The 23,103-nt window shown below is 45.7% G+C and overlaps 1 protein-coding gene and 1 long non-coding RNA gene across 7 annotated transcripts in view; one reads left to right on the top strand and one right to left on the bottom strand.

The window, feature by feature from the left end:
* Positions 1 to 8,321, bottom strand: part of STK35 (serine/threonine kinase 35) — a 44,483-nt gene extending 36,162 nt beyond the window's left edge. For 5 of the 6 annotated variants that reach the window (XR_006200517.1, XR_006200516.1, XR_006200518.1 and 2 more), the window contains exons 1-2: positions 7,764 to 8,321; positions 6,577 to 7,174 (exon numbers count right to left, since the gene is read on the bottom strand). Coding sequence is in view for 3 of the 6 variants with exons in the window: in XM_042931423.1 (XP_042787357.1) it covers positions 6,577 to 7,174; positions 7,764 to 8,069 (904 nt within the window). In the remaining 3 variants the exon portion in view is untranslated. Of the gene's footprint in view, positions 1 to 6,576; positions 7,175 to 7,249; positions 7,331 to 7,763 lie in introns of those variants that run through there. The other variant, XM_042931424.1, reaches the window with a different exon arrangement.
* Positions 6,738 to 23,103, top strand: part of LOC122215733 — a 61,464-nt gene continuing 45,098 nt past the window's right edge. Inside the window, exons 1-2 of the long non-coding RNA XR_006200519.1 lie at positions 6,738 to 6,913; positions 17,026 to 17,211. This is a non-coding gene — a long non-coding RNA (uncharacterized LOC122215733). The remainder of the gene's footprint in view (positions 6,914 to 17,025; positions 17,212 to 23,103) is intronic.

Genomic DNA, 23,103 nt, shown 5'->3' with positions numbered 1-23,103 from the left:
CAGGGGTGGTCCAGCCGGTTGCGCGCGTCCCACTTCGGTTCAGGTCGTGATCTCGCAATCCGTGGGTTCGAGCCCCACTTTGGGCTCTGTGCTGACAGCTCAGAGCCTGGAGCCTGCTTCGGATTCTGTGTCACCCCCGCCCACCCCCCCCATCTCTCAAAAAATGAATAAACGTTAAAAAAAAAAAAAAAAAGTGAAGGACTGGAAACAAGAGCCCAAGAAGGGTTAGTGGATGATTATGGTATTGCCGCTTGGCTGAATGCTTTCAAGGGTCGTGTTATACTTCTAATTCACTTAAATAAGTCAAAAGAGGAGGTCACATACCATGTCGGATGCCAAGTTTAATACAAAATTTTAAAAATAGAAAATTATAATTTTTTCTAAGAAAAAGGGTTAGGAAAAGAAAAAAAAAAATCGAGGAAGATGAACTCCCAGTCTCAATGACCTTGGGCTGTGTCAGGTTACTATAAGGAGGCTGGGTCCAGTATCAACACACAGGGTGTGTTCCAAGTACTCCACAAGATTAGTCAAATGTCATTGTGCTCTGGACAATCAACCCCTGATGGTGGCTGCCAAGACAAGACACAGCATCCTACAGAGGCCAAGAGGCCAAGAACCCAAGAAGCCGCAGGCCTAACAGAAAAGGACAAGGGCTGTGGAGCCAGCCAGGCCCAGGGTCGACGCCCCCACTCTTCCACTTACATGGCTATGTGACCTCTGGGCGAGTGTTGTAAGACCCTATGGGTTGGTTTCATTTCCATCAACTGGGAGACCTCTACCTCCTGAGGCTATTGGAAGGCTTAACTGTGACACAGGAAGCATTCTGCATGGTACCCGGATGCCAGAACAGACAACTACTGGGCGTTAATTATGTTCCTGTGTCTGGACACCACTGGTGGCCCTCTGACAGTCATAAGGCAGCGTGTCAAGGATGCGGAGATTGGAAAGAGCATCTGGATGTAAATCTACAGCTGACCCTTCGCTGGTAGTACTGGACGAGTTACTTGACCTTCACAGATCCGGATTTTTCCACGTAGGAGACCCGGCTACAAACACACACACTTGCAAGGGGGAGGATTAAAGGAGACAAGGAGCATGAAAATACTGAGGCCGGCTCTTAGTTCTAGAACATTAGAGGGGTCTTGTTAGAATGCAGACTCCACCAGCCAGGCAGGGAGTGGGAAATAACCCTTGGCGGCCAACTCCTTCCTCTCTCCACCCGTGAGGGCCTTACCGCTTCCCCACGCCTCACCTCTTGCCAAGATTGCTTCTGTTTACCCTTTCACAGCTCCTCCTTCCCTCCCCTAAACACAGTCCACCTTCCTGGCCGCCACTCAGCTAGAGCACCTCTCACAGGCCATCCTGAGGTAACCTCTGCTGTGCTCTGTTTATCTCCTTCATTAGACTGGGCACTCATGGCGGAAGGAAACCAAGCCTCTGGCCTCCTCACGGTGCGCCTCACACACAGTAGGTGCTCAGTAATTGGGCGAAATGAAGCCAGATGAGAACTGTGAGAGGCTTACAACAACAGCAAGGAAAGTTCCAGTAGGAAGCATGCAGAATATGTACATTAAAGACAACTAGGTAAGGGTCCAGAATTCTGGAGTCACTAAGGACTCTACCAAAGGCCAAATCGGAGTTGAAAGTGAACGGATGTTTTATAGGGGGTTGAGCAATTCTTAGGAATTTCCACTATAAAAAGCCTACCCAGTGCAACTCAGTTAGCCAAAACTCTCGATTAAGCAAGGGCTGTTCCCGTCTTCCGAGGCCGATATCTACAATTCCCAGTGCACACCGAAGGCAGTCAGTAGTGAGGGAAGTCTGCGTGGTTGTCTCCGGACGTTCAAGAGCAGACCAGAAGGGAGGTAACAGGGTCCCCGGCAGCTGAGACACAGGGGAGGCCCCAGTAGAAATCAGCAGTGCCAAGTACTGATTAGTACATAATTAAAAACAAACAGTAGCCATTAGTTTCGGAGTAAAATGTGATCATGCCCATTTAACCACCAAGAAAAACAGAAGCGCACCCAGAACTTAAGCCACCTGTCCCAAGAGCGCGGCACAGCTGGTCAGGAGAATGGAGTCGAGCCCTAACGCCCGTGCTTGGTTATTTGCTTGGCTGTTTTTTTTTTTACACTGTGCAAGTTCACAAACTTCAGTCTCCCCACTGGTAAAACAGGGGTAATTGCAGGACTCACTTCTACACTAGAGAATTCAGAGTTGCTTTCTAGGGGTCTGGCCTAAGGTTTTCCTAGGCACTCAACAGGCAGGGGCGGGGGCGGCTAAGACCCTGGTTTCCCATCCCACAGGAACTCTGGCCTCAACTTACTTATCTAGTCTACCTTCTCTGTTTCCCCCGTGTCTCCCCACTCCAGAGGGAACCTCTGCCATTTGCTAGGCTACCCATCACTCATGACTTTGAATTGCGGTCACTTGGGCCTGTGTCTTCTGCACGCCCCATGGAGGGAACTTTGCAAAGCCTCTCCCAATGCAGTGCCTGACTCACCGTCACCACTGGGCATAGATGCACAGCCAAGACTTCCCAAGGACCTAGGTTCCCGCCCCTGGGAAGCCACCTAAAGATCTCTTGATACAGTAAACATGAAAGTTGGTGAAGCAGAACTTGTGTCTTACCAAGACGGGATAAGCCAGACCCCCCAGCTTTTCCAAACTTATTTGGTTTAACAAGCCTTGGGTTCGTCCTGGAGATTATATATTATATATATAAATTTATATATGTAAATATATATATTTATATATACATCACTTGTTGCTGTTTGTCAGAAGGATCAGCATGTGCATTAGAGTGTGCCAGAATTTGAGTTTAGGTTGACAGTGAGTCTTAAGTCTTAGACTTGTCTGCCGTCTTCTAAGCGGCAGCCACCTTGAACTTAGTTTTAGGTGCATTTGGGACAGGGTCCTTTGGCAATGGAAACAGGGGATAAAAGCAAGCTGTTGATGTTTTAACTCCTGTTTTTTGTGAAAAGTACTAAAAAAGCTAAACAAAGACATCAACTCATCAGCCAAATAATTTACAGGATTGTTAATCTGGTTTAAAAAAGCCTAGGAGGCTGGTTTGAATGCTACCACTAACTCTGTAGGGGGGCAAATCCTCATTTCTAGGCTTGTTTCCGTCCACTGACTCTGAAACTTCTGTTCTCTACTTAACACAGAGACTTGTTTGGTCCATGTTCAGAGAGAAGGGAACGACATAAGACATAGAAGCTACCAAAAAAAGTTCGACAGAACCAAGAACTACATTAAGTTTCTCTTTTCGACATTGGATTTATAGGTCAAATGATTAAGACTATAGAGATGGCTACTGTGTATTCACGAGACAGCAGATACTGAAGAGGGAAAAAACCCAAACTATTCTCTATTTGGCCCAACTGTGAAATAAATCCCCTTTCTTTACCTATCTACACGGTCCTACGCATCCTTCTTTCAAGCCTACCTTCTCTGCCAACTCCTGGCTAACTCTAGATTATCATTCCTGTTAATCCTGTGCAACACTCTGTAGAAAGCCCTCGTTAACCAACTTACCTTTTCCTCAGGTGACCCTGATTAGCACTTAAAGTCTCCTACAGGTCCTCAAACTTTCCCAATTTAGGTTGCTTTGGGGGCAAAGACTGTCCTTCCCCCACCCCCACCCCCCCAATCCCCAGAAATGCTACTATGGGGGCTAAGTAAAATTATGTAGATTTGGTTCAATTGAGGCTTTAAAATCAGATTAACACTTTTTTGGCCTATTTCAAAATTAGTCTAAATTGCAGGAGACTGGGCAAAAGGTGACCGCAGAAGAGTTTGTTTAATGACAGGGTTGAACCAGATTATCTGTAAGATTCCTTCCAGCTCGGACATTTCTGAGTGATAACAGCATACTGCAGCGCCCCAGGGCAGTTTAAGACTGCAAATTTTGGAAGCTGAAGGCAAGGAAAGCTTAACCTAGAGTAAAGTGGGCCTTTTTGTTCTTTACTTTAATACTAATAGCAGAAAACAATGCCTATTTACAGCTTGCTAAATTTACATTTGACATGTAAATGTCAATGTTAGTTTCAACAGCTAGGTTGTCTACATTTCCTTTATTGCTCTGAGCCCAGAGGGTTACCCGACCCACAGTAGAGGCTCCCACACTTTATAGAAGACTCCCTACAACTGAAAGGGACAATTAAAGTGTGTGCCCTAAAGCAAAATTAATTTCCTTTCTCTAGACCGGTTTTAATTCACACAAAGAGGTAGAAAATACCAGTTTTTCCCTCCACCTGGTGTTGTGGACAACGCAGACAACAGGATGGGTTCCATGGTCAGACAAGTTTTTCAGAAACTTGAACAAGAACACAGTGAATCTCGGGGCGCCTGGGTGGCTCAGTCGGTTAAGCCTCCGACTTCGGCTCAGGTCACGATCTCGCGGTCTGTGAGTTCGAGCCCCGCATCGGGCTCTGTGCTGACAGCTCAGAGCCTGGAGCCTGTTTCAGATTCTGTGTCTCCCTCTCTCTGTGACCCTCCCCCGTTCATGCTCTGTCTCTCTCTGTCTCAAAAAAAAAAAAAAAAAAAAAAAAAAAATTAATAAAAAAAAAAAAAGAACACAGTGAATCTCAAAAGGGATGATGACAGAGAATTCAAAGTGTGGACTGAACTTGCTGAGGCTGCTGGTTCCTCCTGACCTGAGCACTTAGGGACATTCCCAGAGTGCACCGCAAGCTTCAGGACATAGGCACACTTATCTTACGGATAGAGGAATGCTCCCCACAGGTTTTAAACAACTTGTTGTAGGTCTCATGTAGTCAGTTCAGACAAGCCAGGACTGAAAGTGAGCCTAACGCCAAAGCCTATGGTATTAACCACCAGACTAGGCTGCGGCCGTTTACCATGGAGTTTCGACAAATCCGACACATGAGAGAATTCGAACAGTATCTATAGGCAAGGAGAGGAAGTCAAGACTCCACACCCAGGTGGAAACTTCGAGATTGGCGTCGCCGAACTGAGGGTAGAAGGGGACCACTGGCAAAGTGTGAAATCCCACATCCCAAGGCAGTCCTGTATTATGGAAATCCAGACTATCCAGGGGAGAAGACAGCCTCAGAACGGAAGTGAAAAGGGAGCAGAACACAGGTAAGCTCAAATCTCCTGGAAAGTCCTTTCAAAACAAATGTCTTTACCCTGGGGAGACAGGGTGGGCTTTTTAAGGTGGGAGGCAGGGCTGGGCATAAAAAGTAAAAACCTGTTTTGAAAAATAGGACCCCAGGTGATCCGGATCGTGTCCCTCAACCCACTGTCAAACAACTGAAACGGAACAGAGTTCTCTTGGGATGGGCTGTAGGAGATTAAAATCAGGCAAAAGCTTCAAAGAAAATGCCCTCTCCAGCCCCACCCCAAATCCTACCCATTCTTAAAGGTCACTTCCACCTTCTTCTCTGGGGAAGTGAGGGCATCATTACCCATTTCAAAGAATCTAGGCCTTGAATCAAGACACATCTGGGTTCACTGTCACTTAAGCTCTGAAAAACTGTAAAGAAACCCAACTTTCCTGTACAAGCTGATTAACCTCATCAACTTCTATTTGTTCACCTCTAATCCTTAGTTTCTTCATTTATAGAAAGAGGAAAGGGTTTTACCTTTAAAATAACCCAAAGTCTAGGACCTAGCTAGGACTCAGATTGGTGACCTCTCCCTTGAGAAGGTCTCCTAAGACCTTTCTAGCCCAGCTGCCCTCTCCTCTCTGAAGAGATCCTTGGCTACTTGTAGTCTGAACAAAACTGAACACTCAGCATGAACTCACTCCCTAACAGCAGCTAAAACCCAAAATTTTGGATTAGCCCTCCCATGACTGCAAAGTTCCCTTGCCTCCCGGGGGCCCCATCTTCACTATGAAGAAAAATACCCCACACAGCCAGTCTTAGGGAGTTAAGAAAAAGATTAAGTATGTAAAACAGAGAAAAGGAGGAAAAAGGTGTTACAAGTTAGGTGACAGCTCTAGGCCCTCCTGGGGGGTTATTATTCTGCAGGCCCCAGAGGATTTAGCCAGGGAAACCCACCAGTGTGTTTGACTGTCCTTGGATGGGCTGTGGGGTCCCCAAGGAAAATGGAACACTAGAAAGTTAAGATTTTGGGGGTGGAGCTGGAGGGTGTCAGGACATTTGGAACCAGACAGGGAGGAGGTGTGGGTGGGTCCAGTAAAGTTCTTTTTGTTTGCTTTGGGAGGGAAAGAGAAGAGGCCCTAGAGAGGGGGCTGTGAAGTTCTTGCACCAACTCTGAACCCAATCCCCTTCTGGCCCTGTGGAACTTCCAAGTGCTGGAAGTTTAATAACAGTTCGCCTTTACTGAGCACTAAGATAATAGTTAGCACTTAAGGGGCCCTTTTTACGAAAATACCAGCTAACGTGTGCACCAGGGGCTGATCCTGGGTCCTGAGAGGAGAAGAGGGCCCAAATGCCTGGGCCCTGGGAAGGAGGGTGTGTCTGGGCCCAGGGTGACAGGACCAGGACCAGGGCCTACGGTCCTAGGGGTCAGCCGGGGCCGAGCCATCCAGGGGAGCGGGTTCAGGCCCCATGGGGGCGGGACAGCCGGCGGCGCTCCTACCTTTGAGCGAGGTCTCCACCAGGCGCAGGTAAAGCTGCGAGCTCTTGTTGCCGTGGCTCATGCGCTGGGCTAGCCCGTTGCGCTGCAGGACGCACTCCTCAAACTGCACGACGTTCTGGTGGCGCCGTTTGAGGCTGGTCAGGGCCCAGAATTCGGCCAGCGCCAGCTCCACGTTCTCGGGGGCGTCGCAGCGGATCTTCTTGACCGCCACCCGGGCCCCGCTGCGCCCGGCCACTGCCTCGTAAACCACGCCGTAGCTGCCGCGCCCGATCTCTGCCAACAGGCTGTACCGCGGCCGCGCCGACCCGCCGCCGCCCTCTGGCCGCCGCCGCGCCAGGTAGGCCTCGCCCGGGGCCTCCGCTGCCACCGGATCCATGGCCTGGGCCGCTGCCGGCCTCAGCTTCGCGCTGGGCGCCCGCGGCACAGGGCTTCGCCTTTTCCGCTCGGGGCTTTGTGTACCTCTGCGGGCGCCGTCCTCCTCCCCCGTTTCCATGGCTGCGGGCGGCGGGGGGAGCAGCAACGGCGCTGCCCGGGTCCCCCCTGCCTCATCCCTCCGTCCGGCCCCGGGACGTGGAGGAGCGGGACCTTGGATTGTGACCTACGGACGAAAGGATTGGTTAACCAACTAGGCCGAAGCAGGGAGGCTAGGAGCGCAGGCCGCAGGGCGTCCCACCTCCTCCTTCTCCTCCTCCGGCCGCCACGGCCCCTTTAAGACGGAAGCGGCCGCTGATGACTGAACAGGGGAGGGGAGGGGAAAGCGGGAAAGACGAAACCAATAGACTGTGGCTCAGAGGGGGAACCGGAAAGAAAAGCAAAACATCCCCGTCTTCTCAGCTAAACTGTCGCCTAAAAACAGAAAAAACAAGGACCAGCAGTCTTTACAATTTAAGAAAATTGCCTTAAGAAGCAATTCTGACTGTGGAAATCTTCTTCCCTGCCTGGTCTCCTCTGGGATACCCCTCCCCGCATCCCGCTTTAGGTTCTCCCGGGTGTAAACAGTCCATTGAATTAAGCCAGAGCTGAGCCCGGCGGACCGACCCAAGTCCCCGAAGGCGGCGGGTTGGGTTAAGAATTCCGCGTCCCTGAGCCCGCCAAACTGGGGCCCGATTGCCCTCCCCAAGCGCCCGAGGTGATGGGGATGGCTCCAGCCTCGGCGCCTGCTGTGACTCCGCAGACTGCGCCCTTACCTGGCCGGCGCCCCTCCACTTCCGGGCGGCCCGTTTCCCCCCTGGCGTCCCGGGCTGGGGATGGTCCGCTCCCGGCCAGGGCTGCCTCCTGTACAGAGCGGCGCCAGAGGCGGCGGTCCGGGCCGGGTGTGCTCCGAATTCTGCTGCCGCGCGGGGGGTGGCAGCGGCGCTGGCGGGGGAGAACCGAGTGTCCGGGCTCCCGCGGCTCTCCACGTGTTCGCGCCAGCTGAGCCCTTTACATAACCTGTTTATATAAGCCGCACCTCCCGCCCGTACTCGGGCCAGCGGGGGCTCTTGGTGGCCCATCCCCCGGGAGGCCGGTCGAGTACCGCGCCGCCTGGGTCTTGCCAAGGTCGACAGAGCAGCCGCAGCCAGGCGCACCGGGCACGCCGCGCCGGGGCCCAATCACAGGCGAGAACACCCAGCCGACAAAAAATAGGCGCCAAATTCCGCGATCCGCTGCGTCCTCCTGGCCTCCGCGGCAGACTGCGCGCCGCAGCCCCCTCCCTCCTCGCCCTCGCTTGGTGAAGTGGGGCTGCGCGCAGTAGGCGCCTAATAAATACTGATTGGTTGATTGGATTGGTCGGTTTGATTGATTCATAGGTAGTGCCTGGGAACCGCCCGGCCTGGGTTGGAATCCACACCCTGCCCCCCATAGCCCCTTGACTCTGGGTGAATCATCCGCCCGTTCCGTGCCTCAGTTTTCTGTTCTGCAAAATGGGTGATTGGACCTTACCTTGCCAGTGTTGATAGCGCCAAATGAAATATATATAATTTAAATGCATATATTAAGAGTAGCAAAATATATATAAGGTGGCTAATAGGATGCAAGGCTGAAAGTGCTAGTTTGTTCACTGCTTTGTACTCCAGTGCCTAGTAGGTGCTCGTTATTTTTAAGCTGAACCTGTACTAATTGAACTCCTGTAATGTGCTAGGCACTGTTGTAAGTCGCTGCGGAAAGAGCAGTGAACAAGTCAATCTCTACCTTAGTTGAGGTTCTAGGCCCCTGGAGGAGACAAACGATATGGGTGACCTTGTGCAAGTTAATTAACTTTCTTGTGTCTTTAGTTCTCATCTGTAAGATGGGAGGAACCGTAGTTGGAGGAATCACTGTAGTTATACAGTTAAAACAACAGGACAGGGCCTTACACGCAGTAAATGTTAGATATTATTAACTAAACAATAGAATAATTTTTGACATTGGTAAGTATGATGGGGAATGTGAAAGAGTGCCTTGGGTTTGGGAATAGGCCACTTCTGATAATGTGGGCATCCATCGAAAAGACTAATTGTGTGTGTGTGTGGGGGGGGGGGGATTTCAAATTTACATGTAAATTGCAAGAATAGTAAAGAATTCTCATATACTTTTAACCAGAATAACAAATTGTTATATTTTGCTACATTTGCATTACCATATTCTCTCCTGTGTATGTGTGTATAATATGCACATACACTTTTTTTCCCCACAAATCATTTTAGAGTGGGTTTCAGACATTATGCCTCTTTCTCCCACATACTTCTGTGTATATTTCCTAGAAACATGGACATTCTCTTGCATAATCTCTGTATAATTATCAAAATCAGGAATTTCAACAATGGTATGATTCTTTTAACACCCCTTTAATATTTAAATTTTGCCAATTGGCCCAATAATGTAGCCATTCCCCCGGATCCAGTTCAGGATCACGGGTTTCCTTTAGTTGTCCCCTCTTTTTAGTTTCCTTTAATCTGGAGAAGCAGTCAATTACTCAGCCTTTCTTTGTCTTTCATGACTTTGACATTTTTGAAGAGTACTGTGGGGTTATTTTGTAGATGTCCTTAATTTGTATTTGTCTGATATGTTCTCATGATTAGATTCAGATTATGCATTTTTGGCAGGAATGCCACTGAAAGAAAGTTGTGTCCTGAGTGTATCACATCAGAAGGCACAGGACATTGGTTTGTCCCAATATTAGTGATATTATTATTAGTAGTAGTATTATATTATATTATTAGTAATATCAAAGTTCAACGTATACAAATAATAATACTATTATTAGTAGTATTATATTATATTATTAGTAATATCAAAGTTCAACGTATGAATTTAGGGGGCAGACCTGAAGTCAGCCATGCTAAAAACTAGTGGTAAGGCATTTAAGGAAGAAGGAAAAAGTATAGAAGCCAAAAGACAGGAAGGAACAAGCTTGATGTTCAACTTTAGCCGGTTGGTGAGTGTGTAAAGTGGTACAACCACTTTGGGGGGAAAAAAAAGTTCGGCAATTTCTTATGAAGTTGAATACAGATCTACCCGATGGCCCAGCAACTTCATGCCTAGGCATTTACCCAAGATACACGAGAATTTATGTTCACAAATGCACTTTCATAAAAATGTTTATAGTGGCTTTTGCCATAAGAGTCCCAAACTAGAAAACACTCTAATGTTCATCAGTAAGTGAATGGATAACTAGACTGTGGTCTTCCTATACCATGAGATGCTGCTGGGGGTGGGGGTGGGGCGATGGGGAGGCCTGAAGTATTGATATAAGAACATGCATGAATTAGAGTAATTATGCTGAATGAAAGATGCCAGGCACAAAAGAATACATACTGCATGATTCTGTATACGGTTCTTGAAAATGCAAACTAATATACAGTGACAGCAGATTAGTAGTTGGGGTGGGGAGGGAGGTACACGAGGAAACTTTTGGGGGTGATGGATATGTTTATTATCTTGAAATTATCTTGTGGTAGAGGCACCTGGGTGGCTCAGTTGGTTAAGTTTTCCACTTCAGCTCGGGTCATGATCTCGCTGTCTGTGAGTTCGAGCCCCGCGTCAGGCTCTGGGCCGACAGCTCAGAGTCTGGAGCCTGCTTCAGATTCTGTGTCTCCCTCTCTCTCTCTCTCCCTGGCTCAACGCTCTGTCTCACTCTCAAAAAAGAAATAAACATTAGGGGCACCTGGGCGGCTCAGTCTGTTGGGCGTCCGACTTCGGCTCAGGTCATGATCTCACGGTTTGTGAGTTCGAGCCCCACGTCGGGCTCTGTATTGTCAGTTCAGAGCCTGTAGCCTACTTCGGATTCTGTGTGTCCCTCTCTCTCTGCCCCTCACCCACTCACGCTCTGTCTCTATCAAAAAATGAATAAATGGGGGCGCCTGGGTAGCTCAGTTGGTTAAGCATCCAACCTCAGCTCAGGTCATGATCTCGCGGTTTGTGAGTTTGAGCCCCCCCGTCAGGCTCTGTGCTGACAGCTCAGAGCCTGGAGCCTGCTTCAGATTCTGTGTCTCCCTGTCTCTCAGCCCCTCCCCTGCTCATGCTCTATTTCTGTCTCTCAATAATAAATAAACGTTAAAAAAAAAAAGTTAAGAAAATTTAAAAAAATGAATAAACGTTTTAAAAAATAAATAAACATTTAAAAAAAAAAGTTATCTTGTGGTAGTTTCAGGGGAGGGATATGTTAACATCACTTCAAATTGTACACTTTGAATAAGTGCGGTTTTTTGTGCATCAGTTTTACAGCTTAACCTCATTAAAGCTGTAAAAAAAAATGAATTAAAAAGAGCACACTAGATGATCCCATTAATATACAGGCAAGCAGCACTGATCCATGGCAGCAGAAAACCTATCGGTGGTTATCCTTGGGGTGGGAGTGGGACTGCTGAAGGGCGCAAGGGAATTTTCTGGGTGATGGACTTTTATGGGATGTAAATTATATGGCAATGAAGTTGGTTTAAAATGTGAATACACAAACCCAAATCCCGCCAGGCCATGAACACCAGTGTCCTTACTTAGCACTTCTCAGGACGGAAGGCTATGTAGTGCTGAGGCAGGGCTGGCCCTGTTCGTGCTGTTCCTGGCCCCAGAAGCTGAACAAGGCCAATGGAGTCTTTCTTTCAGCTAGTTTCCCAACTGAGCCTTTTTATTTTTGTTTGTTTGTTTATTTGAATGTTTTATTTATTTTTGAGAGCAAAAGAGAGAGAGTGCAAGCAGGGGAGGGACAGAGAAAGAGGGAGACAACCCAAGGCAGGCTCCAGGCTCCGAGCTGTCAGCACAGAGCCCGATGCGGGGCTCGAACCCATGAACCGGGAGATCATGGCCTAAGCCGAAGTCAGAGGCTCAACCGGCTGAGCTACCCAGGCGCCCCAAGCAGGTGCTATATTCGAATGGCGGCTTGGGAAACCCTCTCTAAGGAGGTGCCCGTTGAGCAGAGACCTGATAGAATACACCAAATGCATATCTATTGGAAGAGCATTTGTGTCCGAGGGAAACAGCAGGTGCAAAGGAGGCCAGCGTGGCTGGAACGCAGGGAACGGGGCAGGAGAAGCCGGAAATGGAGAGAGAGAGATGTGGTAGGTGGGTCGTGAGGCAGGGATGCATGGGCCCTATGAGGACTTGGGATTTATTGAGTCTTTGTGATATACGGAACCTCAAGGAAAGAGAGGGAGCGGGAGGGGAGAGGTGGGGCTCTCACAGATGGTTACTCTGAGTACTGCCCAGGGGGAGGAGGCAGAGTGGTGATGCTCCCGCCCATCCTGCAGTATTTCAGGGGGAGGAGAACGCCCCAGGGGCCACCCTAGGGGTGACTCCCTGGGACAGTGGTGAGCTCTGGCCCTGGAGGGGAGAGTTGGGTGGAGTGGAGGGGTGTGGAAGGAATGGTGGGGAAGGGGGAGAGCTGGCTCTGGTGGGCTAGGAGGGAAGGGGGAAGCGGAGGGAGGGTAGGGCCAGGCAGCAGAGGCAGAGAACGGTATGAAATGGTGGCTGTCATAGGGGGAGGGGAGGATGGGAGGCGTTAAAAAGAGGAGAGGCTCCTACAGGGGTGCCGGAGGGGGCTTCACTTTGGAGGTGCTGACAGACAGAGGCTTGAGGTGTGTGTTCAGAGGAGGGCTGGTTCTGAGCAGGAGACCCTGGAAGACTGGGGGAAGCTTTGCAGCTGGCTTGCACTCCCCTCCCATAATGGAACTGGTTCTACTGGGCTCCAGGAGGGGTGTCTACAAGAAAAGCTAGAGCCTGTGGCACCTACCTGCCTCAGTGGGTTAAGCCTCCGACCCTTGATTTAGGCTCAGGTCATGATCTCACAGTTCGTGAGTTCAAGCCCCACATGGGGTTCTGTGCTGACAAAAGCATGGAGCCTGTTTGGGATTCTCTCTCTCTCTCTCTCTCTCTCTCTCTCTCTCTCTGCCCCTCCCTGCTTGCACTCCATCTCAAAAGGAAAAAAGCAATGCTGAAGCCGGTTATGCTGCCCAGCTGTGTGGGAGGAACGCTTTGGCCCCATTTTATGGATGGGAAGATTGGGCCCTGGAAGCTGTTCCATCACAAACGGGTGCAGTAGTTGGGATCCGAACCCCAGTGGCTTTGGGTTTGGGTATCCGAACTCATAACCATTGTCCTGGTGCTCTCGAGCGTGAGTGCGCGTCGGCATCCCTTGGAGGTGGAGGGCTGGTCAAAAAACCAGATTGCTGGGCCCCAGCCCCAGAGTGGTGGCTCATCAGTAAGTCTTTGGGTAGGGCTTGGTAATTTGCATCTCTAGCTAGGTCCCAGGTGATGCTGTTCCTGTTGCTGGTCCAGGGACCACACGTGAAGAACCACATTACATTACGCTGCCCCTAGACTGAGCACAAAGCTGAGACAATTATAAAGGATTGGAGTTCTGGCAAAGAAGTTGGAGATGGATTGGAGCTATTATAGAGAAAACTAAGCAAATAAGACACACAGTGATTATTAAAGCCAAGAAAACAAAAGCGATTCATAAGAAAAACGTTGTAATTATCATAAGCATCAACACTTAGCTGGAGATAATATTACATTGTCATTATAATGTGAAAACAGCACATTGATTTAACCAAAAATTATGATGTAATTATTTGGGGAAAATTGGAGAGGGTGTGTGTGTGTGTGTGTGTGTGTGTGTGTGTGTGTAGAGAAAGAGAGAGTGAGAGAGAGCGAGAGAGAGGAAAACGAAATTCTTTTTCTCCGTAGCCGCAGATCAATACAAAAAGCCTAAAATGAAAAGATCTTGGAAGTGACCCCATAATCAGGTTTGAAGAGATAACTACAGAATGAGTTATTGCTTCATGGCTGTGACTGGGGGTAGCACGGGAGGTTCTTCTTATAAGCCTTGTAGTAGGGTCCAGTCTGCAGTAGTAACTAACTCTTCAACATTATGTATATTTACTACTTGGATTAAAATGAAATTAAAAATAAACATGGGCATGGGATTTAGCTACCACTGAAGCAGCCTGTCAGCTTGGTGGCGCTGTTCAGCTTCTGGCTCTGACATCCACCTGTTGTCCTGGTATTACCTAAAAGCATCAGAAGACCTACAAGTAAGTTAGGTACTCAAATCACACCCTGGGGACGCTGCACTGGAGACATCGCACCTCCAGTAAGACTCGACAAAGAGGGCCTCTGGTCTCTCCAAAGAGGGTCCGAGTCACGGAAAATAAAGATGGAAGCAGTTAGAGGCATCTGTTTCCCAAACTTAATGGATTGTTGTAATTTCGAATGGTCTTCCTATTGGCCGCAGAAGAGGCTCAGAAATTCCAACCTTTTCTCTTCTCCCATCTGAGAATAGCGTAAACATTCTTTGTCAGGCTATGTGTCCGCAGAACACTGGTTGCTAGGTTCTTAGGAGTTGTTTATGATTTTTGGAAAGATGAGGGAATATAACGCAGAAGTAACAGGGCGAAGTCCCTGATTCTGGTTAACTACTGGGACGGTCCAAATAAATGGTTGGGGGAACCCGGTTAAAACATCCACAGGCACAATGCAACAAAGTACACTCGTTGATCAAAGTGTAAAGGATACAGCCTTTGGGGGAGGCAATTTGATAACTCATTGTTTATTAATATAGTTAAAAATTCATACACTTGGATCCAGCGATCCCATTTCTAGAACTTATCCTATAGAAATACCCAAGGATAAAGCAATATATAGGCAATGAGGATTTTTATTGTGGTTGTTTGTAATGGTAAAATATTAGAAATACTCAGGTGGCAGAGACAGGAGATTACTTATATACACATTTGAATATAATGTAGGCATCAGAAAGAAGGAATTGGCTCCCGTATGTACTGCCACAGAACGAGTGTTTGCAACATATTGTTACATTAAAAAAAGCAAATGCAAACTAGGATCTATAGTGTGACTTCAAATTTTGTTTAAATATATGTACGTACATAATCGCTAACCTTCACCGAGTTGTTTCTCTGTATTTGTTGCTATCCTAAGTGCTCTATTTAGACTTATAGCCTATAAGCCCATAGGGTAGGTTTCATTATCTTCATTTTCCATAGAACATGAGGCACGGGGAGGTTATTGACTTTCTCAAGACCATGCCACTAAAGAGGTGGAGCTTGATTTTTAAAAAAAAATTTTTTTAATGTTTATTTATTTTTTGAGAGAGAGAGAGAGAGAGTGAGCAGAGGAGGGGCAGAGAGAGAGAGGGAGACACAGACTCCGAAGCAGTCTCCAGTCTCCGAGCTGTCAGCATAGAGCCCGATGCTGGGCTTGAACTCACAAGCTGTGAGATCATGACCTGAGCTGTAGTCAGACGCTTAACTGACTGAACCACCCAGGTGCCCCAAGGTAAAGCCTGATTTTAAACCCCAGCATATCTGATTCCAAAGCTCGTGGTCTTAAACCAGTACATGATATAGCCTTGGTACTTACATGTTAGATTATGCATACATAAAGGAAACATTTTGATAAAGAATACTCTAGATGCCGAGAAGCATTCTCTTCAGGTGGTCCTTCTACTCTCAACATTTTTGTATGATTTGAACTTTTAATGTATGCCTTTTTGGGATTAATTTTTAAGTACTTTTTTATAGATGTGAAAAAAAACAATACAATTCAGTGAAAAATAATGTGCAGTAACGTAGACTGCACCTCATTCTCACTTGCTCAATGAATACTGATTAAGCACCTACTGTTTGTCATTTGGGGACTGAGATGAATAAAATTCAGTTCCTGTTGTGAAGAACTCACTGTAGGGACGTAAAGAAATATCCAGTCTAGGCTTTTTTTTTTTTTTTCTTCTTTAATGGAGGTGTAACTGACACATAACATATTAGTTTCAGGGGTAAAACATAAGGATTCACTATTTGCATGTATTATGAAATGATCACCTCAGTAAGTCTAGTTAGTATCTATCACCACGCATGGTTACACAATTATTTTTCTTGTCATGAGAACTTCTTAAAATTGTTTTTTTAACATTTATTTATTTTTGAGACAGAGAGACAGAGCATGAACAGGGGAGGGTCAGAGAAAGAGGAAGACACAGAATCTGAAACAGGATCCAGGCTCTGAGCTGTCGGCACGGAGCCCAACGTGGGGCTCGAACCCACGGACCGCGAGATCATGACCTGAGCCGAAGTCGGCCACTTAACCGACTGAGCCACCCAGGCACCCCGATGAGAACTTTTTTTAAATAACTGTTTTAAGTTTACTTGTTTATTTTGAGAGAGAGAGAGAGAGAGAGAGAGAGAGAGAGAGAGAGATGCAGTGGGGAAAGAGAGAATCCCAAGCAGTCTCTGCACTGTCAGTGAGGAGGAGGAACCCCACTCAGGGCTGGAACTCACGAACCACGAGATCAAATCAAGAGTTGATCGCTCAGCTGAAATCAAGAGTGGGTCACTTAACCGACTGAGCCACTCAGGCGCCCCTGTGATGAGAACTTTGAAGATCTCCTTTCTTACCGACTTTCAAATATGCAACAGACTATCATTAACTATAGTCACCATCCTGTATATTACATCCCCATGTTATTTTCTAACTTCAAATTGTACCTTCGACCCCCTTTACCCGTTTCCCCCACCCCCTGCTTCTGAAAGTGACCACTAATTTGTCCTCTGTATCTGAGAGCTTGGGTTGTTGGAATATTTTTTGGTTTTGTTTTTGTTTTGTTTTGTTTCTTTTCGTAGGGTCTGCATATAAGTGAGATTATACAGTATTTGTCTTAGTCTGGCCTCTTTCACTTCCCATAACGCCCTCAAAGTCCATCCCCGTTGTCACAAATGGCAAGATCTCCTTCCTTTTTACGACTGAGTGATATTCCTATACATGTATCACATTTTCTTTACCAGTTTATCCACTGACGGACGCTTAGGTTGTTTCTATCTTGTGGCTGTTGTAAATAATGGTGCCATGAACCTAGGGGTGCACGTATCTTTTCCGGTTAGTGTTTCCATTTTCTTCAGATCAACACACAGAAATGGAATTGCTGGATCCTATGGTAGGTCTATATTGAATTTTTTGAGGAATCTTTGTCCTGTTTTCCAGAGTGGTTCCACCAATTCCGGTCTACAGCTCTGCCTGTGTGTGAGTTGGGAATCCTGATGAGCAAGACGGGTTCCCTGTTGATGATGAAATCTTGCTGCATTGTGAAGAAAGCTGCCATGTTCATCAATAGAGTTCTCCGTTGCTGAATGTCATGGTAATAACTAACAATGAAGAAACACTTACCAGGTACTGGTTCAAACACTTCTTACATATACCGATCTGTTGAAGTTCTAACCATGGGAGATACTCTTATGATCTCTAGTTTACGGATGAGGCACAGAGAGGTTAGGCAACTTGCCCAAGATCACACAGCTAGGAAGTAGCTTGGGGAATTTCAGTCCGGGTGAGTGCTTTGAGGAGCACCACCAAAGATCCCAGCTGGTGGTGGAACATTCAGAATAAAAATAGTATTAACCGTAATAGTTCTTGTTACAGATCACACAGGGCTATGTTGAGTTTTAAGTGCTTGCACATTCTTATCTCAGTATTTGGTAGTTGTAAATATAAGGCGACCCTCCCATTTTTCACAACGAGAAGATTGCAAAAAAGAAACCATTTGGGGGGTCAACTTGAATATACAAATTCCTTTTTTTTAAGTTTATTTATTTATTTTGAGAGAGAGAGAGAGCGAGTGTGCACGTGGGCATGGTGGGGGAGGGGCAGAAAGGGAGGGAGAGAGACAATTCCAAGCAGGCTCTGTGCTGTCAGCACAGAGCCTAACACGGGGCTTGATCCCACGAACTGCGAGCTCATGACCTGAGCTGAAATCAGGAGCCGGACGCTAAATAACCCCACTGAACCACCCAGGTGCTCCTTGAATACATAAATTCTTAAGGCCGTAGATGAAATAATCAAATGTCCATGTGCAATATTTAATTTATTATTTTAGGTATGCACGTACTTTCAAGTTTATTAATATATTATTTAAATAATATTTAAATATATATTAAGAAATAATATGTTAATTGAGATGTACTGGGTTTTTTTCCACTCTCACATTTTACACAATGATTTTTAAAAAAAAAAATTTTTTTTAAACGTTTATTTATTTTTGAGACAGAGAAAGACAGACAAAGCATGAACAGGGGAGGGGCAGAGAGAGAGGGAGACACAGAATCTGAAACGGGCTCCAGGCTCTGAGCTGTCAGAACAGAACCTGACGTGGGGCTTGAACTCACGGATCGTGAGATCATGACCTGAGCCGAAGTCAGACACTTAACCAACTGAGCCACCCAGGCGCCCCCAAAATGATTTTTTTTAATATAATTTACTCTCAAGTTGGCTAACATACAGTGTATACAGTGTGCTCTTGATTTTGGGGCTAGTTCCCCCCAAAGTGAATCATTCATCACTTACAGGCAACACCCAGTGCTCATCCCAATAAGTGCCCTCCTCAATGCCCATCACCCATTTTCCCCTCTCCCCTATGCCCCCATCAACGCTCAGTTTGTTCTCTGTATTTAAGAGTATCTTATGGCTTGCCTCCCTCTCTCTCCGTTTGTAATTATTTTTTCCCCTTCCCTTCCCCCATGGTCTTCTGTTAGGTTTCTCAAATTCCACATATGAGTGAAAACATATGATATCTATCTTTCTCTGCCCGGTTTCTTTCACTTAGCATAGACCCTCCAGTTCCATCCACATTGCTGTAAATGGCCAGATTTCATTCTTTCTCATTGCCAACTAGTATTCTGTTGTATATATAAACCACAACTTCTTTATCCATTCGTTAGTTGATGGACATTTAGGCTCTTTCCATAATTTGGTTATTGTTGAAAGCGCTGCTATAAACACTCGGGTACATGTGCCCCTATGCATCAGCACTCCTGTATCCCTTGGGTAAATTCCTAGCAGTGCTACTGCTGGATCATAGGGTAGATCTATTTTTAATTTTTTGAGGAACCTCCATACTGTTTTCCGGAGCGGCTGCACCAGTTTGCATTCCCACCAACAGTGCAGGAGGGTTCCCATTTCTCCACATCCTCCCCAGCATCTGTTGTTTCCTGAGTTGTTAACTTTAGCCATTCTGACAAGTGTGAGGTGGTATCTCAGTGTGTTTTGATTTGTATTTCCCTGATGAGGGGTGACGTTGAGCATCTTTTCATGTGTCTGCTGGCCACCTGGATGTCTTCTTTGGAGAAGTGTCTATTCATGTCTTTTGGCCATTTCTTCACTGGATTATTTGTTTTTCGGGTGTTGAGTTTGATAAATTCTTTATTGATTTTGGATACTAACGCTTTATCTGATATGTCATTTGCAAATATCTTCTCCCATTCCATCAATTGCCTTTTAGTTTTGTTGATTGTTTCCTTTGCAGTGTAGAAGCTTTTTATCTTGATGAGGTCCCAATAGTTCATTTTTGCTTTTAATTCCCTTGCCTTTGGAGACGTGTTGAGCAAGAAATTGCTGGGGCTGAGGTCAAAGAGGTTGTTTCCTGTTTTCTCCTCTTGGGTTTTGATGGTTTCCTGTCTCACATTTAGGTCTCCCATCCATTTTGAGGTTATTTTTGTGTATGGTATAAGAAAGTGGTCTAGTTTCATTCTACATGTTGCTGTCCAGTTCTCCCAGCACCATTTGCTAAAGAGGCTTTTTTCCATTGGATCCTCTTTCCTGCTTTGTCAAAGATTAGTTGGCCATACATTTGTGGGTCCAATTCTGGGGTCTCTATTCTATTCCATCAGTCTATGTGTCTGTTTTTGTGCCAGTGCCACACCCCGCCTTGGTGATTACAGCTACAAAATGATTTTATTCCATCTTTTTCTGTGCGTCTTATATTTCAGGATCTTTATTATTGCTGGGGATGGTTTCTGAATCGCCTGGATTGCTTCCTGGATCGCATAAATTTCCCTCCTATTTAAATTGTGTGTGATGCAGCACTTTTTTGAGCCTTTATTGATTCTCTTGCCGAAAGATTTTAATCTCAAAGTCCTGACTCACTTAATCTTAGGACACTATTGTTTTTCTGTTTGTTCTATTGGTTTCTGTTTGCAATCACAGCATCTTAACATTTAATTTATTGCTTTCAAAGTCATTTTATAAGGCTTGCTTCATTATAGGGGGTATGAGGCCAACCGCAGTATAATGTATCAAAAATTGTTTTTAATTTTTTTTAATGTTTATTCATTTTTGAGAGACAGAGCGTGAGTGAGGGGAGGGGCAGAGAGAGAAGGAGACACAGAATCCAAAGCAGGCTCTAGGCTCTGAGCTGTCAGCACAGAGCACGATCCTGGGCTTGAACCCACAGACCGTGAGATCGTGACCTGAGCCAAAGTCACTTAACAGACTGAGGCACCCATGCGCCCCTGTTTGCTTTTTTTTTTTTTTTTTTAAAACTTCTTTCATCAGGTGACTTCTATAAATGGGTCTTCCTGGAAGAATACTTTGTTGTTTAAAAGCAAGTAATTGAGAGTCTAGGGAACATGGAACATTCTATGAGCCTTCATAAGATCCTAAATATAAGACAGCTCTCACTTTATGCTGTGGGGTGATTTTTTAGGGAGGAACACCCTGCCTCATCTCTAAGTATACACCACGTGTTAACCTCATCTATTAAATGTGGTGAACGTGTCTGCTCAAATCTGTGATGCCACTGTCCTCACGTAGCCCATGTGCAAACTGGGAGTCAGAAGGTAAGGTGACTTACTCAAGGTGCCTAGCAGACGACAAAGCCAGGACACCACGCAAATCCAAGTCTGTCTGGTCCTCTCGCCACCACCTCTGCCATTAAAGCCCTGGGAAAGTTTCTACGCCAACTTCCTAATGTAGATTGCTGGCCCTGGTAAGTCTGTGGGGCTGTGTTGACAGAATGCTAACACTGATTAATTTATTATTCTTTTATTGCCTTCTGCTGGTATGGCTGTGGCAGTATTTCATAAAGAGAATGGCAGAGCAATTTGCAACTATAAAACCCAGATGCTTAATTTTAATTTCGGGGTGTCTGTTTCAAATCCGTTGCAGAACAAGCCAGGCTATTTACACTACAAATAAATGCTCCAGCATCTATGTCTAAAGATCCCCGGAAGCTGCCCTTAGGTCCTGAAGTGGTGTATTTTACTTACATTTGTTTTGCTCTTGAAAAGCAGCCCTTTCAGGTGTGAAGCGGGAAGCCATGGGTGCCTTCCTTGGCAAGATCCCCGACAGACGTGTGCTGGAACTGGTTCCGCCAGGCCCATTAGAGCTGATCATGTGCGTGTCTTCCCAGCTCTGCTCGGTGGTGTCCCATTGGCAGCTTGAAATTAGCCACGGTGGGAGAAGTTACCTCATGGGAACTGGCAAACCCTACCGATCAAGGCTCCTTCCGCCGCCTCCCCACCCCCATCCTTCCCCCAAATGAGTGAACGTCCTTGTGCCTTGGAAATAGTAAGAGTACTTCCCTTCTAGGTTATTCAGTTCGATAAAGTATGTAAAGCATATGGCATTGTTTGTATGTTTATTTATTTAAATAAATAATGCATACCGAGGGTTGAAAAAAAAAACAGACAAAAAAATGTTGCAGTGAAAAGTAAGTTTCTTTCTCACCCTGGACCTCCGTTCCAATTCCTGTCTTGAACAGGCAAGCTGTTTCTCCAAATCCTTCCAGAGATAGGTAAGCATATATATATATATATATATATGTATATGTGTGTGTGTATATAGATGTGCTCTTTTCTTCTTTACACATTTATATTTTTTAAATGCAGGATATCATGGCAGTATTTTGCCTCTTCCTGTATCTGTGTGTGTGTATCTCCCTTTCTCTCATATATATATATATATATATATATATATATATATATATATATTACATATAGCCTCTTCCTGTATCTGTGTGTGTGTACATGTGTGTACATGTGTGTGTGTGTATCTCCCTTTCTCTCATATATATATATATTACATATAGCCTCTTCCTGTATCTGTGTGTGTGTGTGTGCGTGTGTGTATCTCCCTTTCTCTCATATATATATATGTATATGTGTGTGTGTATATAGATGTGCTCTTTTCTTCTTTACACGTGTATATTTTTTAAATGCAGGATGTCATGGCAGTATTTTGCCTCTTCCTATATCTGTGTGTGTGTGTGTGTATGTGTGCGTGTATCTCCCTTTCTCTCATATATATATATATGTATATATATATATTACATATAGCCTCTTCCTGTATCTGTGTGTGTGTGTGTGTGCGTATGTGCATGTATCTCCCTTTCTCTCTATGTATATATATATATATATATATATATATATATATATACATTACATATAGCCTCTTCCTGTATCTGTGTGTGTGTGTGCGTGTGTGTATCTCCCTTTCTCTCATATATATATATGTGTGTGTGTGTGTGTGTGTGTGTGTATATATATATTACATATAGCCTCTTCCTGTATCTGTGTGTGTGTGTGTGTGCGCGTATCTCCCTTTCTCTCATATACATATATATGTATATATATATTACATATAGCCTCTTCCTTTATCTGTATGTATGAGTGCGTGTATCTCCCTTTCTCTCATATATATATATATATATATTACATATAACCTCTTCCTGTATCTGTGTGTGTGTGGGTGTGCGTGTATCTCCCTTTCTCTCATATGTGTATATATATATATATACGAAATATACATATATATTGAGAGATACACACACATACCTATATATATTTATCCATGATCATCATCATCACCATCATCAATCTCTGACAGGTAAACTGGCTTGTATAGACCTAACTTATTATTTTGAAGGGCTGTCCATTATTCCATTTGTGAATGCACCATGGTTTATTTAACCAGCCCTCTCTGGATGACATCTAGGTTGTTTCCCGCCTCTGGCCAGTACAAACAATGGGTGTTGAACAACCTGTCTTTTGCACATAAACGTGAGCATATCTATGGGCTTATTTGCTGGAAATGTAGCTCTCGGATCAAAGGGCATGGACATCTTACATTCTGGTTTGATTGTCAAGTTGCCTTCGGGGGGCATGCCATTTTACTCTCCAAGCTACGGTGCCATGGGTCTGTGAGTCCCCACAGCCTCAGGACATTGGCCAACTTTTTGATCTGTGCCACCTGACAGTCATCGGCACCCCAGATAGGTAAATGCTCCTCATG

Source organism: Panthera leo, chromosome A3 (genome assembly GCF_018350215.1).
Source record: "Panthera leo isolate Ple1 chromosome A3, P.leo_Ple1_pat1.1, whole genome shotgun sequence".
Classification (NCBI taxonomy): Eukaryota; Metazoa; Chordata; class Mammalia; order Carnivora; family Felidae; genus Panthera; species Panthera leo.
The sequence above is the reverse complement of the archived record's forward strand: the minus strand, read 5'-3'. Positions and strand labels throughout refer to the sequence as shown.